Source organism: Sphaerodactylus townsendi, linkage group LG07, assembly GCF_021028975.2.
Source record: "Sphaerodactylus townsendi isolate TG3544 linkage group LG07, MPM_Stown_v2.3, whole genome shotgun sequence".
In the NCBI taxonomy this organism is placed as follows: Eukaryota; Metazoa; Chordata; class Lepidosauria; order Squamata; family Sphaerodactylidae; genus Sphaerodactylus; species Sphaerodactylus townsendi.
In genome coordinates this window covers 74,904,952-74,920,162 of record NC_059431.1, presented here as the reverse complement: position 1 = coordinate 74,920,162, position 15,211 = coordinate 74,904,952, and the positions used below count along the sequence as shown (strand labels likewise).

General features: G+C 39.3%; 2 protein-coding genes across 2 annotated transcripts in view; both read right to left on the bottom strand.

Annotated features, from left to right (window-relative positions):
- The window catches only part of TRPM6 (transient receptor potential cation channel subfamily M member 6), a 97,977-nt gene extending 93,428 nt beyond the window's left edge, over positions 1-4,549 (bottom strand). Inside the window, exon 1 of the mRNA XM_048504184.1 lies at positions 4,437-4,549. Coding sequence (XP_048360141.1) covers positions 4,437-4,442 — 6 coding nt within the window. The 5' untranslated portion in view covers positions 4,443-4,549. The remainder of the gene's footprint in view (positions 1-4,436) is intronic.
- Positions 4,550-6,007: 1,458 nt separating this feature from the next.
- On the bottom strand, positions 6,008-11,806 carry LG07H9orf40 (linkage group 07 C9orf40 homolog). Its single transcript, XM_048504262.1, has 2 exons — positions 11,313-11,806; positions 6,008-8,324 (listed from the first exon to the last, which is right to left on the bottom strand). Exons 1-2 carry the CDS (start codon positions 11,664-11,666, stop codon positions 8,172-8,174), a joined length of 507 nt encoding a protein of 168 aa, XP_048360219.1. The 5' UTR covers positions 11,667-11,806; the 3' UTR covers positions 6,008-8,171.
- Positions 11,807-15,211: the final 3,405 nt, after the last annotated feature.

Below are 15,211 nucleotides of genomic sequence, written 5' to 3'. Positions count from 1 at the left end.
TATTTAATTTATTCCAAAATATTTAGAAAAAATAAATTAAATAAAAATAATAGGTTAGGGTTAGGGTTACGAAAAGGGCAGGGGCTCAGGCTTGCCTTAGTATTACATTGAATTTTAGGGCGCAATCTGAGAATAGGACTACGCTCAGTTTTTGGTTTCGGGTTTTTGTTACAATTTTGGGACCAATTTATGAAGTATAAATTAAATAAAAATAATAGGTTAGGGTTAGGTTTAAGACAAGGGCAAGGGTTAAGGCAACCCCCCCAAACCTGAAACGGACAATAGCACGATTCTTTGACTGCACCCTAGAACTAAAGGTAACACTAAGTCAAGCCTGAGCCCCTGCCCTTTCCTTAACCCTAACCCTAATTTATTAATTTTAATTAATTTATTTCAAAATATTTACAAAAAAATAAATTAAATAAAAATAATAAGTTAGGGTTATGGTTAAGAAAAGGGCAGGGGCTCAGGCTTACCTTACTGTTACATTGAGTTCTAGGGCGCAGTCCAAGAATAGGACTATGCTCAGTTTTAGGTTTCGGGTTTTTGTTACAATTTTGGGATCAATTGATGAATGAATATATTGAATAAAAATAATACGTTAGGGTTAAAGTTAAGACAAGGGCAAGGGTTAAGCCAAACCCCCCAAACATGAAACGGACCATAGCCCTCTTCTCGGACTGCGCCCTAGAACTAAACGTAACACTAAGTCAAGCCCTTGCCCTTGCGCTTTCCTTAACCCTAACCCTAACCTATTAATTTTATTTAATTTATTCCAAAATATTTACAAAAAATAATTTTTTGTTACAATTTTGGGTTCAATTTACGGCTGAATAAATTTTTTAAAAAGTTAGGGTTTGGGTTAAGACAAGGGTTAAGACAAAAAAAACCCAAACCTGAAACACACCATAGCCTGATTCTTAGAGTGCACCCTAGAACTAAACATAACACCAAGGCAAGCCTATGTACCTGCCCTTTCCCTAACCCTAACCTATTATTTTTAATTAATTTATTCCAAAATATTTACAAGATATGCTGTTTGGGGGTTGGGTGGGGAATCTACCCTGAAACAGCAATGTGTCAATGTTGTTTAAACTAGGGAGTCCAGAGTCTCCCCTTATGGTGGATTTAAAAGGAGAATCTGGGCTCTCTAGATTAAACAACATTAATAGTGATGTTGTTTCAGGGTCGATTTCCCCCTTCAAAAGTATCATCACTTTCAATGTTGTTTAAACTAGGGAGCCCTAGGGGTGTTCAGATTTTTGTGTTGGGGGCATGTTCTATAATGTGATGGTGACTTTGAGATGACCTGGTGCAAAAAATTTTGTTAGGTCGTGCTGGGGGAGGGTGGGGCGCAAAACTCAGATTTTATCCCGGGTTCCATTTTCCCTAGCTACGCCTCTGCCTTTCAGGTATAACCATGGAACTGCAGCCTAGCAGCTGGCCCATTTTTCTTGTCATAATCTGCCTCAGAGTTTTTTATATGAGGAAAGTGTTAGCAATCAGGGGATGCTCTTATCTTCCTTATAAAATGGCTGTTCCCTTCTTCAAGAGAAAAGCCTTTAAAAGGCTGTGAGAAATCCACATAGTTGTGCATTTTCTTCCTAGGAAATGGTTAGTCTGCAGAAAACTTTACACCCATTCAAAATCAACATTCACTTCTAAATATAAGCTCACACTTTTTTCCAACGCTTGCACTCTGTTCTCTGGCATCTGTGGGAAAAAAATCTGATCTATTTCTTTCCAGTACAATGTTTTGGATTTGTAATCTTTGTACAAGTATTTTGGAATTGTTGAGTGGTCTTCAAGCAAGGGCATCAGATACATGAAATCACAAGCCAAACAAACAGGCTGGGTCTGAGTGGATGCTTATCATAGAATAGGAAGAAAAGGTTCTGAAAAATCTTAAATTTATCATGGCATATGTTTTACAAGCTGTTTGAAAAGACTATTTGTTTTAGACATCAATTCTCAGCTGGTCAGTCAGCAGAGGTGGAGAACTTTGGCTAAATGTCACATTTAGCTGTTGTGGCCCCATCCTGACAGAATGGCCTGCTTCACAAGGTAAAGAAAGTTCTGACACTTATTGTCCTCAGGTATAAAACAGCACTGATTGAGAGCATTTTGTAACAGGAACATAGATGTGGCAAAATGAAATTCTGAAAAAAGGGTGTGTTCTATTCAGATGATAAGGGTTTAATGTAATAATCTATGAAGCTTTTAGAGTTTCTTTTTCTCTCTTCCCACTTTAAACTACATTGTTTACTGGATGTACTGTACTGACTGTATTTCAGCTTTTCTCTGAGTGAGATCCAGTTTATTGGATCTAATTATGAAATCCAGTTTATGCAACATTATTTCAGTGACCTTTAATTTTTGCAATAGTTTTATGGCATTATTATCACCACTTTGGCAGAACCGGTTATTAAAATGGTGCTTGTAAAAAACCAGTTGTTAAATTATTTGAATTCCATCACTGATTAGAATGTAATATACACACGCACACTATTTTTGCATTGTTTTGTAATTAACCTTGAATCTCTGCAAGAAAGACTGACAAGAATTGAAGTAAAATAAGCAATCCTTCCATGATGTATCCTTGGCTTGAAGTACTAATTCACCTCACAAAGGTAGCATTGTTGTGTCTCGTTTATTACACATATAACACAGTGACATTTTCTGTCTTGTAATTTTAAAATCTCATTTTGCAGACTTGCAGAGCATCACAGACCACTGTTTGGAAGCCCTGTATTAAATTAGTAAAACTCAGGGGGACATCTAACATATCATGTTCTTCACTGCCTTGTTCACAGGAGGAATTATTTTAACAGATCATGGCTCAACTATTTGTTCATTTACTTGATCATGTAGGATTCCTTGTTAAACTGTTCAGCTCAATTGAACATATTTAGTGTTGAGAACTGTGGAGCCTTTGGAATATTTCAGTTTTTTTTATTTGCATTCACACTTTTGGTCATGCATAACAGGTTGTTTCCCAAATTATACTGGTGGGAAGACTTATAATGAAGTGTATTGGTTGCCTACCATGCATCTGGTGGTGACTGCGGCACAAAATAACAAGCCATGGACAGGGAACCAATACATAAGGCACTTTTAAGCTGCTTCCAAAAAGTGATGTAGGCACAGTTCTCACAAAATACCAAATGAATTTGCAGACCTATATCATGAATAGGCTTACATTACATGCTCTTCCATATTAAAACTCCATAGATAAGTAGTACGTCACGGAAAAAGTTAGATGATAACCTTTTTTTGGTACGTTGTTTTCTATGTGCAGGGACAGTTAAAGGACAAACAAGGGATTTGTCTCAGTACCAGTTCATTAGGTATCTTAGTACCAGTTCAATTAAATGGATATTATGGACTGGTAACAACCAAAATGAGACCAAAGATGGCCCACCAGGCAGAATATTTGGCTTTAAGGTGAGAAATTAAGTCCCATCCGCAGACCTACTGACAGGTGCAAGTATGAGGATTAATAAGGAAAATAAAAGCACTAACTGTATTCTATAAATTATGAAAAACAATACATTCTACAAGCACTTTTAATAAACTGGAAAATCATCTCAACCACAAAATGTTAAGGGAATATTATATAAATATATCTACCATGTGGATACAATTGAAATCCTCCTTCCTACAGCAGGAAAAAGTGGGAAAGAGGCATCAGTGGTGCATGATCTTGTGTCCCCTTAGAATTTGAAGGTATAGGCAATATTTGCTATCAGACTAGCTTCCTCACAAGGAGGGTTAACAACTGTTTTCAGAAAAGTGTCTTGTGCAGTATGTGGATCAATACTTTCTTTTTTAAGCAGTGAGATTTTTCAGTTTGGGAGCAGAGTAATGGCAAAAACTTTACTTGGTAAATATTTGTTTATAATATGGGTGCTAAAATCAAAACAATACTACCAGACTAGTTGGCAACCTAGTGAAAATAAATTGCTGAAAAGAATACAGCCACAAAGTTTAGTTTAACTCTTTGTTCTTTACCCACTGACAAAGAATAAACCACTGCATTTGAAATTGTAAAACATTGCAGTCTTTGACTGTTCACTTGAATAGACCAAGCCATCAATTGTTTTATAGGTCTTTCTTCTTCCTTCATAGAAATGGACAAACATTGCAATCTATAAATAATCACCTTTTGAATGAGTGAAGCCACAGAATCAGAAACAAACCAACACATGCCCTACCTTTACCAAACAACTACTATTGCAGCCAGGCATATACTAGAGTTTATACGCTTCCTGTTTTGTGATAAATCTTGCAAAGAGCTGAAATAAAGAGGAACAAAGATTCTGCAAGATGTTCTATTTTTTTGTCTAGGGTGATCAGTGAAAGAATATATTACAGGGACATAGTAGGAGTTCCAGTACCAGCTCAGTGAACTGTAAATCTGCCTACATCTTTTTTACCTTCATCTTGTACTGAATATTTCTCTTCCTTCTTGGTTAAAGCTCCGCTTGAAAGTCAACTGTTTTGCATTCATACTTCATTTCTAATCTTAAACATCTGCAGGAACCACAGCATAGGAAGGAGGGGAAAAAAAGGAACTTCACACAAATGCCAAGGAGCATCTTACTTGATCCTTGAACCGTGCACACAGGACAGATGGTTAATGTTCCACTTTCCTCTATCAGTGAATGGCAGCTTCTTTGGCTTGTGTTCCTCTTCAGAGATTTCTACCAGTTACATAACAAGCAACTTATAAAATCCTTAAGCAATAGGCAGGTGGGAAGATGGAGACTATGGTATGTTGGGGTTGTTGCTTTAAGGACAACTGTCTGAGGCTCTCTAGAATGGAGGCTCAAGTCTTGTGACCGTAACTGGAGGAGGAATCAGTTACTGAGACCTAACTGTGGCCTGGTTAGTTATCTGGCTTTTGCATTCCAATAAACAGTTGTTAACTACTAATGTTTCCAGAGCTAATCTGTATCTGCTTGTAACTGGTTTTCAAGCAAGAATTCTCCAACTGCTAAGGGTGATTAATTTAGAGCAAAAGAAAGGAAGCCCAGCATCAATATTGGTTGCAGGCTTAACTAGTACATGTACTAGTACAATAAAACAACTGAGATTTAGTAGATATGATTACCAGAAATCACAGACATCCCACAGAAAATCATAAGGGCTAGTTCTGTGATGAACTATGCTAGAACAACAACACACAAAAGTGAATTATTGGCTTCTCACTGCTGGTTCCAACAGCCTTATTCAGATGGTCCAGATGTAGGCACAAATAAGGCATTATCACAGTAGGTCCCTCCTCTGTATACACCTCTGTATCCAACAGGTGTATAAACTGTTTTCATAAAGTAACAATCAGCCTGATGAATATGAGACTCGTGGGAGTGGTCCTGGCCATCCCTTTGTGCTTTGATTGTACAAATATCAGAATATCTGAAACGTGCTAACTTTCATTTCTGTAAGGACTTAGCAGTTCATAATGCTCAGATTGTGCCACTACAGAAAGTATTAATAAATGCTCGAAGTGCCAGTCAGTGTCTTTATTATCTAAAGAATATTTCATTCTGTCTGCATCAACGCAAACTCAAGATCCCCTCCTATAAAAAATCTGCTTTTTCAGCACTTTTGGAGAAAAGATACAAGTTCTCATACCTTTCTCCCTGCAGGAATGAGAGATAAATAGGTTTGCTGGCTTTGGTAATGATTTTTTTGAACTGTATGTTTTTTTCTGTTTTGGGGATTTTAACTCTTGCATGCTCCTTTGAGTTCTTTATGCAGGCCTCAAGGACAAAAGTATTATAAACTAAAATATAATGAACAACCCCTTCCACCATAGGTTCCTTCCACTCAAACACTTCTAAAAGTTTCCCAATACTTCTTGAACATAGGACTATCTTCTTACAGTCTCTTACTAGGGAAAAAAGATAGTTGTGCTAAATTGGTTGTTCAAACAACACATTTCAAAGTAGTAAGGGATATATGCTACTTTTTCAGCCACCACAGATCTCGCAGAGGCATGAGGTAAGAGTGATTTCATAATTTATTTGCCTAAGTTTTTACAATTACAATGCAAGTCTTAGCATGTATCAAATATATAATCCCAGTTCTGGAGAATTTATACTCTGTGAAGCATCCATAACCATAATTAAACCTTGCAATAATTGATTTTTGTTAATGGAGTATGTTTCGGACCAGAGACATTTCCTTCATTTGTCAAAATGGTGCTGTTTTGTCAAAATGTATTTTGGCAATATTTTGCAGAATGACTTGTCAAACTGAACACAAAATTCCAACTAGGGGTGTTAATACAAAGGTTTTCCTCAATCTTTCCTTCTTTGTTTCTCAGTGCTCTGTAAATAGAACATCAGCAAAATATTTTCTGAAATGCACATTTGTAAGAAACATGAAATACACATTCTGAACTGCAACCAATCTTATATAGCTTTATATATTTCAAATATCAGTAACAAAAATATAAACATTGTAACTAGTAGGAAAGTCCATCCACTTACCTTCTTCATCCCCATGGCTAAAATATAACATTTTGTAGCTTTCAGCTACTGGATTTCAGACTGGAGTTTCCATCCACCTCCCAATCAGATAATGTTTGCTTAGCACTAGCAAGTAATGGAAACAATGCTGAAAAGCAATGATTACAAATTTCCATGGGCTTACATTTATGAGCTTGAAAGGGAGGGGGAAAGACGACTCTGAAAACTCTACTGAAATATTTGTTCTGTAATTAAACTGAAGACACTATCACCTTGTAATCAGGAACATGTGACTGGATCTTATTTCAAGTTTATCTAGCACATTAGGGAAATGATTAACATTCACAATGTCTCTTGCTTGAAGTTTCAATAGTAGTTTAGTTCAGGATAAATGATTTCCAGGGAAAATAGTCTCAAAGTTTCAAATGTTGTGTATGTCTGTATTGCCTTCCAGAATCTAATAGTTGCTCCTTAACAATTAAATAAGGCAGTTTGTGCTACCTTAAATTATCAAGTAAGACAGTTTGTGCTACCTTAAGACCAAGTGGTGTTGAATCTTAGCTTTTCTACTGGAGACCAACATGGCTACCAACCTGAAACTATTTTCATGCATCATTAAAACTGAGCACACAAACATTATAAAGGATTTGTTTTTTTTAAACAACTGTTTACTAGCACATTATCTAGATAACATACAGAAAATAAAATTATCAGTACAAACTCACAGCTTCATTCATAAAGATCTAACAAAGATTTCAGGTATCAATTCAATGTTATCAGATATACTAACAAAGTTACAGTATATTAACAAGTAAATGTTCCAACTTGAATGAAGACTGGCATTTGAAATCCTTAACCCACCCATACATTCTAATGTTTCAGACAATCAGGGCAAATAAGAAAGGGGAACTAGATTAACAAACATCCTGGGGTCCAAGAAACTAGAGAACAACTTTTTAAAAATGTCTGGGATGGCCTGGACAGTGGGAGGAGAATAGAGGAAATCTTTGAAGGCCCATGCTGGCTTACAGAAGCCCTGCTGATGATCACTGCCAGCATGGTAAATCAAATGTTATAGAATCATTACCCTAAATAACAATCAAAGTTTTAAACTATGAAGGACTAGAACACATTCTGGACTGGTTTCTAAGAAAAGCGCCCATTATATCACATTACACTGGATGATTCACTTTCTTTATCCATCATAGTCCAATGGACAAAACATAAGCAGTTACTGATCAATTCTATTTAAAAAAGAAAATAAAAAGAGGCACAACTGATGGTTCCTCAAACAATAATTAAGACAAAACTATACAGTGGCAATACTTTTAGGCAAATAATTGCCAGTCTAGTTTTAGTTTGCATACAAGTGTTGATGTTTATTTTTGGTTAAGCTGACTTAGCAACAAAAAGAACACAGATTCAAAACTTGATTCATATCACACCCTTGTGCACCTGTGCTACATAGACAAGTCTTCTCACTATGCATCTGTTTTCAAACATTTCCACAGTCCTCTAAGCGCTGTCCTTTCTTTTTTTTCTGCATGCCTTTGGCTTACTGATAAATTCTGATGTTTCATCTTCAAAGCATAGCTTTCTTAAGCAGAATTATCACATCTACTTGCTTTCTCAAGTAATTACAGAACCTAAGAAGAAACCAGCTTCTGGAAAACACATTTGCCAACGAGTCATTTTTCAAGTTTCCATTTCTGAAAGGCCAGCATGGCTAGAGTGTCTTGTTTTTACCATGTTCTCGTTTTCTAAATTGAGAATATCATTCAAATCAATGGCAGGTAATGGAGGCCTCCAATACTGGAAGGAGTTGTAGCGCCAAGCATCATCTTCATGCTAGGGAAATGAAAGATTATTAATGTGTTATTAAAATAGGGGACCTTGAAAAAAATTCAAGTATATCATATTAAATACAATAATACTTTTTTAAAAGACTCATGACAAGTCCTGCAACTAGATGGAAATAAAGAGCCAATGTCCAAAAAAGGAACGAGTATGTGGGAGTGAGAATCACACCAGCAGCTACTAAATATTTTTTGCTATTTTCATTGCAGTTCCAACTGCTAAGAAAAGCTGCTGTTGCATTTGGAGCAAAACAAAAGTAAAGAACACAACTTGAATTTTCAACAGTTAAAAGATGCAACAAAAGTGCTGGCCATGTGAATAGTTCTCTGTTTAACAATCTTACTGAATAATCAGTATGTGCTTGCCATCACATGCACATACCCCACACCCCAAGAAATCCATTCCGTTACATCAAAGAGAAATAGGCATTAGAAAGAGTTTAACCTCTTGTGGATTCAATACAGCTCAAATATAAAACCCTGTGAAATAATTATTCCTGTTAATAAGACAGGCAGCTTTTATCCATTCTGTCTTTGAACAGCAATGTTAACAATAATATTATTGTTGTGGTAGAGGAGTATAAGATACTCTGAATTAGACCCATTGTACCCAAATCTCTGGTAAGAACAAGGTAACATCTGTGCCCCTAAAGCTTATCCTCAAGTGTTTTTATTTTGTTTCTTAACTCTGCAATAGTTTTCAGTCCTGAGATGTACCTTTCCCCTATGCAACTGTGTTCAAGAGTCAAGGCTGTGTCATGGTGAATAAAGATATCTCTCTCTCTTTAAATAACTCAGATTGAATATATACAGTTCAATTTCCCGGCTAGGCCAGATTGAATAGCAAACAGGAGATAAGAAGGTGAGAGCTAGCAGCACCGACATTGCTGTAATCCATACAGAGCCAACCAGTGCCCCAAGACACTGGAAAGCCAGGGAAAGGGAAATCTGCTTCACTGGTGGTAACCAAAAATACTCAGTAGGAAGGGGGGAGTGCACTGGCCCGCTATGATGAGAATTTCAAGGAAATTAATTAAAAGATAAAAACTGCCAGTATCATAATGCCTTTTATATAAAGTTAAGGTTCTGTATACATCAGAACTAGGAGATATGGCGTATTGGGGGGCGGGGGGAGGCACCAACAATGACCAATATGATAAAGGGATGAAAATATCTGCTCTCTTCAAATGTTAACTCAGCTTGAGATGGCTACTACACAGTCACCTGCTCACGTAGACACCACTGGTCATAATGCCATCTTTAGAAACAACTGGACAGTGGCTAACCACATCATGATGTTTCTTACCACAAATACAAAAGCAGGATCAACATTTGGTGAATAACATTCGCCTTTATAGTATTATTATTATTATTATTATTATTATTATTATTATTATTATTATTATTATTATTATTATTATTATTATTATTAAAATTTGATAAACCGCCCACCCCCGAAGGGCTCTGGGCGGTGTACAACAAAATCACAACTAAAACAATGTGCACAATAAATAAGTGATAAATAGTTAAAATACATAACTCAGAATAAGCAGCATTCTAAAACCCAGTAAAACAATATTAATAATACTAATGATGGCTCCCAGTCCCAAGGCCGGGAGGGAACAGACAATACCGAAAGATGTCACACCGGTAGCGCCAATGATGGTACAACACATATTCAAGGTCATGTTGGTCTTACTGAACTTTCTTACACCATCGTGGTGTAAAGGTTAAGAGCTGGTGGACTGTAATCTGGAGAACCAGGTTTTATTCCCCACTCCTCCACCTGAGCGGCGGAGTTTTATCTGGTGACTTGCTTTGGCACGCCTACATTCCAGCTGGGCTAGTCACAGTTCATTCAGAACTCTCTGCCCCACCAACCTCACAAGGTGTCTGTTGTGGGAAGAGGAAAGGAGTTTGTAAGCCCCTTTGAGTCTCCTTATAGGAGAGAAAGGGGGGGAGGCATAAATCCAAACTCTGTTTCTTCTTCATTCTTTTCAGCTGAATTTTTTCCTTTGTTTATATAACAGTGAAGGATACAGTTTTAAAGGAAACCCAGACACAGCAAGGGTATTCAGTTCTTGCTTTCACCCTGTTTTCCCTCAACAATAACCACCTTCAAGCTGCTTTTTACTGTCAGGAAAAACTTGGTAGAAATTTTCATCAGGAAAAACAGGGTAAGAATTATTATACCTCTCCTCCCATTACTGTCTGGCTTTAATCTGAAGTTTCAGTGGTTGCACTCTCTACACTGACTGTCCTGTAGCAACCATGAGCACCACAACAAAAGAAACAGAGAACTGAGCTCTTTGTAATTATGAGCTACAACAGGATGACAGCATCTAGCTCAGTGGTTCTCAACCTGGGGGTTGGGACCCCTTTGGGGGTCGAATGATCCTTTCACAGGGTCGCCTAGGACTCTCTGCATCAGTGTTCTCCATCTGTAAAATGGATAAATGTTAGGGTTGGGGGGGTCACCACAACATGAGGAACTGTATTAAAGGGTCGCAGCATTAGGAAGGTTGAGAACTGCACCCAGCCACACAGGTGTTATTAATTTCCTTTTGTGTGTCCTTTTCTTCTGACCAAATAATATATATTTTTATTTAACAAAAAGTTTGTGTTTTGTGTTACTTTTAAACTCCATAAATATTTCAAATATTGCAATAAACTAAGTTGTAAATTATTAATTTTCTACTGTTACACCGATAACATTAGTTTACATGTACCACGACAGCAGGAATTGCATGCATTTCAATTCCTCCCAAAATTTTCACCACCACCCCCGCCCCGAAACGTCAAAATTTTTCGAGATGTTGAATCTCTAATTCTGACACCTACATCCCGCCGCGGTTCAAACGGGCCTCTCAAAACCGCGGAATCCGGTTCTCAGAGGCAGAATGTTCCTTTTGGCCCCGCCCCTAAAGGGGAGGAGCCAAGCTAATACCCTCTCCCCGGAGACTCCAAGGGCCTTTTCTACCTCCTGAGCCATGGATGATTTGGGGCTCCAAGGACACGCTTCTCCCAAGCCATCCTCCTCGTCGCTCTCAGGCTGCTCCTGCCGCTGCGTCCCCGTTCCTTCCAAGACGCTGGTCCCTGCTGGCAGCCCCCGCCCTTCCTGGAGCCCCTCCTGCTTCGAGGCGACGGGCTGGTCTCCAGAAGTTTCCTCTTCTGTCCGTTTCCGTTTCTTGCAACCTCCTCCACTCCAGGGGTTTTCCCCGTATGGCGGGTCCCTCGCCCCCAGTTCACTGTGCGCGCGCTTCGTGGGCGGGTGGGCGGCAAAGGTCTCCCAGGGCACGCTGACCGCCAACGCCTCCGCCCCGTATTTAGCCATCCGAGTCGGCCTAAGTCCCTAAGAGCTCCTCGCGCAGCTGCGTACGCACTACTTTCGACTTCGGGGGTGGGGCTGAGTAGGACGACGCGCGTCCCAATAAGCTTGAGGTCTGGCGCTTCCTGACGACCCCTGGTGGACAACGTGTCCAGCCTAGCTTGGCTGCCCCGTTTTTTCTAATTTTTAAACTTAAGTATAAAAGTACTCCAGAATTTATTGCAGTCATGGGATTTGATAGCAAGGGTTTAACTCTGCGCCCATAATCGTACATAGATCGTGACTATAAGAGTCAAATCCTATCACACTTAGTTCAATAGTAACTCGCAAATTAAGGTCCATGCAATGGAGTTCCTAGGCTGCAATGCTGGACACTGTTACATTGAAGTAAAATCCACTGAATGCTTCTGTGTGCATCTGAACTGTGGCAATCTTGTGCATACTTGAACGTTCCAGATTAATAGTGCGTTACTGTGCAGAAGGAAGCTAAAACAGGAGGTCACTTGTATGGTAAAGGACTAATAACACTTATTCTAGCAAAAGTTTTTACATGAAGCTGTTAGTTTGAGCATTTCTGCCAGTTACACGAATACTTCACACATCGGATTAAGTGAGCTCCATCTATGGTACAGCTGTTAACGATAGTACATTTTGGGGACACTGATTCTTGAGGTTGCCATGAGTTGTAAGCATCTGGACAGAACTTAACACACTAAATAGTTACTTATGAATAAAAGCATAAATTAGTTGATTTATGCAAATACTTGTAGTTCCATATTTCTCTCTAGCTGGGAACAGTAGACTGCATTAGGCCATATAGACAATCCTAGATTCATCTTCCCTCCTGAAAAAGATGCAATGAAGCTAAAAGTGCATCAGATAAATACCACTTGGTTTAGGAAGTTTGCAACCAAGTTTATTATTTAGTTGATTTATACTCTACCTTTCTCCCCAGTAGGTATCAACAGTGACCTACATAATTCCCTCCTGTTTTACCATTATAACAACCCTGTGTGATAGCAAGCAGACTGGATTTAAACTTGGGTATCCTAGAATCTTCTCTTACATCCTTCAGGACCAACAAAAGATACAGAAAGGAGATCCCTGGTGGTGGTGGTGACGTACACAAGTAACTAGGACAAACATCAGAGATACAAGCGAATAAAGTTCCAAGAATTTAAGTGGCAGAATGCCAGCACTTACCTCAGTCTGCAGATAATGGATTAATGCATTGAATGTTTTCTGCTTTGGGGCTCAAAGGATGCACTGGAGCTTCCCCTGATCCTCCACCACTAGTCTAAAGAAATACAGTATGTTCTACAAATAAGAGCGTCCTGCCCTTTTATTCTCCTTCAAGTGTATACCAGGTTTAAATGACTTTTGAAATTACTTAAGATGCTATTTTCTCATAGCTGAGAAATTAAGAAACACAATCCCATTATAAACCTGAAGAACACTAACACATCATCATAATACATAAAGGGGATTAAGAGTAAAATAATTAAAATGCACAATGAATTTGTGTTTAATATTCTGATAGTGGTCCAATAGAAGCTGATCCATTTTAAACTCAAGATTGAAAACAGGGCTCATCAGCTCTAGAGAGAACGGGAAAGCTGCTGAAATGAGTTGTCCCACTGTTTCCTGTCCCAAACAAAGCATTTCTCAAGCTTCTAAGTTATTGAGTTGTGACTTATTGGACACATGGCCAAGTGAACGTAATATTGTCTGCTATGAATAACAGTTCTCCAGTAGTTATGCGGGACACTTTTCTATCCTTGACTGTATATGCCAGGGGTTGACTTGGGCCCTTCTGCCATTGTGCTCCATCAAAAATGGATGGATAGAAAAGATGCAGCAGCAAATAGAGCTGAGGCAGTGTCAGTTCCTAAACAGAACATCAGACACACTTAGAGCTGTAATGACTTGATCAGTGGTTTGAGGGAAAGTTTAAAGATAAAACTGCTGACTGCCAAAAAGGAAGAGGTATTATTAGAAGAAGGTGTTTGGGGTGGCAGTATGGAGAGTTATAACAGCTGTACATAGCAGTTGGATGAATTGCAGCACCTGACACAGGTGACATTTTGAATAAAAAGTTCAGGATGCTTTATATTTCTGAATAAATAGAACAAAGTATTTAATGGTTCAAGTGTGCAGCTTTAACTTTTACACAGAATACCATGACAATTTTTAAAAGGTCTGTATCTGAATTTGCCCTTTTTGCCTGGACATCAAGGAAGAATGACATAGATTAATACATAATTTGTCCTATTTATAATATAAAGAACATGAATCCTGGAAATCAAAGTGTGGCAAGAACATTTTAGTTTTCAATACTCATGAACATTGACCCTGCTGTAAAACTGCTGTAAGGTTAAAAAGAGAAAAACCTGGATGCTTTCCTCAAAAACAAACCAATAAATAAAAATAAATAAGTATGCCCTCTAGTACTCAAATGGAGAATCGGCAAAGAGGAATCACAAAAAATTATTCTTGTTGGATTCAAATTGTAATGCAAGAGCTCACTTGTTTCATTCCGTAATGCCGTACATGAAAACTAACTTGAGCTTCAAACATGTAGGCCGTTTCCACACGGCCTCCCTGTCGCCTCAACGCCGGCGAGAATTCTGCCGGCGTGGAGGCGAAGGCCGTTCGCATGCACGCATGCAGACGGCCTCAGTAGAGGCCGGCAAACGGCAGGTGGCTCCGCATGGAGCTGCCTCTTCCCCCTGCCCCGTCCCACTCACCTTGTCCCCGTCGTTGCCTGCTGGCCGTCGAAGCCCCGCCCACGCTGCCCTCTGACCTCCAGGGGTCGGAGGACAGCGTGGGCGGGGCTTCGACGGCCAGCAGGCAAACGTATCGGGGACAGTAAGTGGGATCAGGGAGAGCAGCGTATTCAGCCGGCGGCGGCGGTTCGCACCGCGCCCACTGGGAAGAGCGGCTTTCCCCAACAACAACCCTTTAAAGGGTTGGTTGTTGACACGGTGGCCTGGCGCACCACCCTGGGAGGGAGGGGCAGTCAGGTCGGCGCCTGCTGCGTTGCAGCAAGCGCCGCGCCTATCTGCGAAAACGGGCAAGCCACCAAATGGGGGTGGCGTTTTTACCGCCCCCAGGCCGTTGTTTTTGGCCCATGCGGAAAGGGACGTAGATTAAAATTAACGTTTGCAATTTTAAAAAATAACTAGATCGGGGGTCTGCAACCTGCGGCTCTCCAGATGTTCATGGACTACAATTCCCATCAGCCCCTGGCAGCATGGCCAATTGGCAGACCCCTGAACTAGATCTTCTGAAGTTAGCAATCTTGATATTCACAGTAATCTGACATTTAAAAGAAATATATATCTGCTGTCAAGAATAACCTAACACTGCTTTCATTTTGAAGTCCTTCTACGCAGTAACACATTTGAGAATCTCAAAACTATACTTCCACCTCACAGGCAACATATAAAAGATAACAAAAGAGTTCTACTCCAAAACAGTGGACCTGCCACACCCAATGTTTCCTAGTATTCTGCAGCTTAGAGCTGCTATCTTAAAGCATAGTTACCAGG

What these genes read in the sequence shown, in the direction of transcription:
- LG07H9orf40 (XM_048504262.1), bottom strand. Translation starts at nt 11,666, where the DNA reads ATGGCTAAATACGGGGCGGAGGCGTTGGCGGTCAGCGTGCCCTGGGAG. An exon ending in AATCATCCATGGCTCAGGAG is followed by an intron (nt 8,325 to 11,312) that starts GTAGAAAAGGCC and finishes TCATTTCCCTAG; the next exon opens with CATGAAGATGATGCTTGGCG.